The following is a 3,095-nucleotide window of genomic DNA, read 5'->3' on the forward strand; positions in this document are numbered from 1 at the left end:
CTGATGGTTTAAAGTTTGAAAGGTACTTTTAATGTGCAATAGATTTTTTTAATGGTATCTGTAAGCACTTATTATGTGCCATTCAGGGTCCTAAGTGCTGTGGTAAAACAAGACGGTTCGGTTGAACACAGTCCATGTCCCAAGACTCACAATTTTCAACCACACTTTACAGATGAGGTAACTGAGGCACGGAGAAATGAAGTGACGTGACCAAGGTTCATGAAGGCTTCCTGGCAATCAGTTTATTGGGTAGGGAGCCCGTTGTTGGGTAGGGATTGTCTCTATTTGTTGCCGAATTGTAGTATCCAAGCGCTTAGTACAGTGCTCTGTACACAGTAAGTGCTCAATAAATACGATTGAATGAATGAATTTCATGAGAAAAAGTATGGCTTAGTGGAAAGAGTATGTGCTTGGTATTCAGAGAAAGTGGGTTCAGATCCCATCTACACCACTTGTCTGCTGTGTGACCTTGGACAAGCCACTTAACATACCTGTACCTTAGTTGCCTCATCTGTATGATGGAATTTAAGACTGTGAGCCCCATGAGGGACAACCTGATTACCTTGTATCTACCCAGCGCTTAGAACAGTGCTTGGCACCCAGTAAGCGCTTAACAAATACCATAATTATTAACTATTATTATTTTTATTTCAGGGCAACGGCTGTCGACAGAACGCCTGCTGCCAAGGAGTTGACAATCTAAAGGAAAGTTCCTTGGGACGGCTTCTGCCCTAACAGTTTTTCCATCACCACCTTCACGTGTCGATTGCTCTGGCTGAGTGGATTCAGGGTGGGGGGCACCACAGAATAGAACACAGACGGCATCAGTTCATGTGCCGAGGAGGAGTCAGATATCGGCTTCAAGTAGGCAGAGGAGCCGGAAGTGATGTAAAGTGTGACGATGGTAAAGTGGGGCAGGCAGATGGAGAAGGCTTTGGCCCGGCCCTCGGCATCCGGCAACCTCAGAACGGCCCAAAAGATGTGCACATACGAGACAACGAATAGCTTGAAGCAGAATAAGGGTAAGCTGACGGTCGTGGCTAAACCCAGGTTTTCGGCGCCATGGCTAGAGAAGCAAGGAAGCCTCAGCAACTGGGGGCCATTGCAGAAGCATGGTTGGACGGCTCTGGGTCCACAGAAGGACAGGGAGACGGCGCTGGTCGTGTAGAGGGTAGCGTTCAGACCGCTGCTGAACCAGGAGGCGGCCAGCATGGAGGCACAGGCCAACCGATGTATGATGGTGTCATAGCGCAGGAGTTGGCAAATAGCCATGATGCGGTCGTGGGACATGACAGTCAGCAAGGCCATCTCCGTTCCCGCTAAGCAAATCACGAGAAAGAACTGGGCAGTGCAAGCAGGCAGGAAGATGGAGTTGACGTTCAAGAGGAAGTTGAGGATGGATTTGGCAACGGTGACAGAGAGGTAGCAGAGGTCGTTGAGGGCCACGTTCCTGAGGAAGAAGTAAAAGGAGGTGTGGATGTTCCGGCCGAGGGCAGTGACGGCGACGATGAGGAGATTCCCCATCCAGGCCGCCACGTAGAACAGGAGGAACAGCGCGGCGTGGGCCAGGTGCAGCTCCCGGACCTCCGGGAGTCCCAGCAGCAGGAATCCTGTCACCACCGTGCAGTTGGCCATGTCGTCTTACATCTGCCCGGAAGTCCACACTGAGAACTTGAGCATCACCCCGTGGACGGCACTGTCAGAAGGATGAAATTGTTGGGTTGGATGGAGCGTCTCAGATTCCTTCTCCCTCTACCTCCGTCCCTGAGTGGGATTTGGTAATCGCAGAGACGTGGACCATGGCTGGGAGAGGCAGGGGGCTTCCTGTGGACAAATGGAGAATTGTCCACAGCCCAAGATAATCTCTTTGCAGACAGGGAACCCGTCTACCGACTCTGCTACTTTGCACTCTCCCAAGCTCTCAATACAGTACTTTGCATCCAGTAAGAGCTCAATAAAAAAGTTGACTAATATCATTTCTATGTGCCTACAATTAATGATAGTATTTTTTAAGTACTTGACGTACTTACTTGAAGAGCAGTGTGGCTTGATTCTCTCCCTAGACTGTAAGCTCTTTGTGGGCAGGGAATGTGTCTGTTATACTGTTGTATTGTAATAATAATAATGATGGTATTTGTTAACCGCTTACTATATGCCCAGCACTGTTCTAAGCACTAGGGTAGATACACGGTAATTAAGTTGCCCCTCATGCGGCTCAAATCTTAATCCCATTTTACAGATGAGGTACCTGAGGCCCAGAGAAATGAAGTGGCTTGCCCAAGGTCACACAGCAAACAGGGGGAGGAGACAGGATCAGAACCCACGCCCACTGACTCCCAAACACGGGTTCTTGCCACTAAGCCATTCTGCTTCTCATGCTGCTTCTCTGGGCTGATCCCCCAAGCCAGCCCAGGGTGGGTCTTAGGATGTATTAAGAGTCATTTCTCGTTCTATCTAGTTTTGCAATCAGAAGACGTCAGAAAATACAACTGATTAAATGACCGACTGATTGTTTGAGGTCATGAACAAGAAGCAGTGTGGCCTGGTCGTTAGAGCATGGACCTGGGAGTCCGAATGACCTTGGTTCTAATCTCAGTTCTACTACCTTTCTGCTGTGTAACCTTCATCATCATCATCATCAATCGTATTTACTGAGCGCTTACAGTGTGCAGAGCACTGTACTAAGTGCTTGGGAAGTACAAGTTGGCAACATATAGAGACAGTCCCTACCCAACAGTGGGCTCACAGTCTAAAAGACTCACAGTCTTGCACAAGTCTTGCACAAGTCTCTTCACTTTTCTGGGCTTCAGTTCCCTCATCTGTAAAATGGGGATTGAGACTGTGAGCCCCATGTGGGACAGGGATTATGTCCAACCTGATTAGCTTGTATCGAATCACAGCACTTGGTACAGTGCCTGGCACATAGTAAGGGCTTAACATATATGACAGAAGGAAAAGAAAGAAGCTGAAGTGTCCATCCGTTGACCCAGATGGTCAACCGTTAGGGATATTGTTACCATGGGAACCCTGCAGATAAGTGCCATCAGCGGGAACCGTTAGGATATTGTTACCATGGGAACCCTGCAGATAAGTGC

The 3,095-nt window shown here is 48.7% G+C and overlaps 1 protein-coding gene across 1 annotated transcript; it reads right to left on the bottom strand.

Moving 5' to 3' along the window:
* Positions 1 to 699: 699 nt before the first annotated feature.
* LOC119921561 (olfactory receptor 14A16-like) lies at positions 700 to 1,524 on the bottom strand. The gene has a single exon (XM_038741694.1). The coding sequence runs from the start codon at positions 1,522 to 1,524 to the stop codon at positions 700 to 702; it is 825 nt and encodes a 274-aa protein (XP_038597622.1).
* Between the last annotated feature and the right edge of the window lie 1,571 nt (positions 1,525 to 3,095).

Source organism: Tachyglossus aculeatus, assembly GCF_015852505.1.
Source record: "Tachyglossus aculeatus isolate mTacAcu1 chromosome 12 unlocalized genomic scaffold, mTacAcu1.pri SUPER_6_unloc_3, whole genome shotgun sequence".
Taxonomy (NCBI): Eukaryota; Metazoa; Chordata; class Mammalia; order Monotremata; family Tachyglossidae; genus Tachyglossus; species Tachyglossus aculeatus.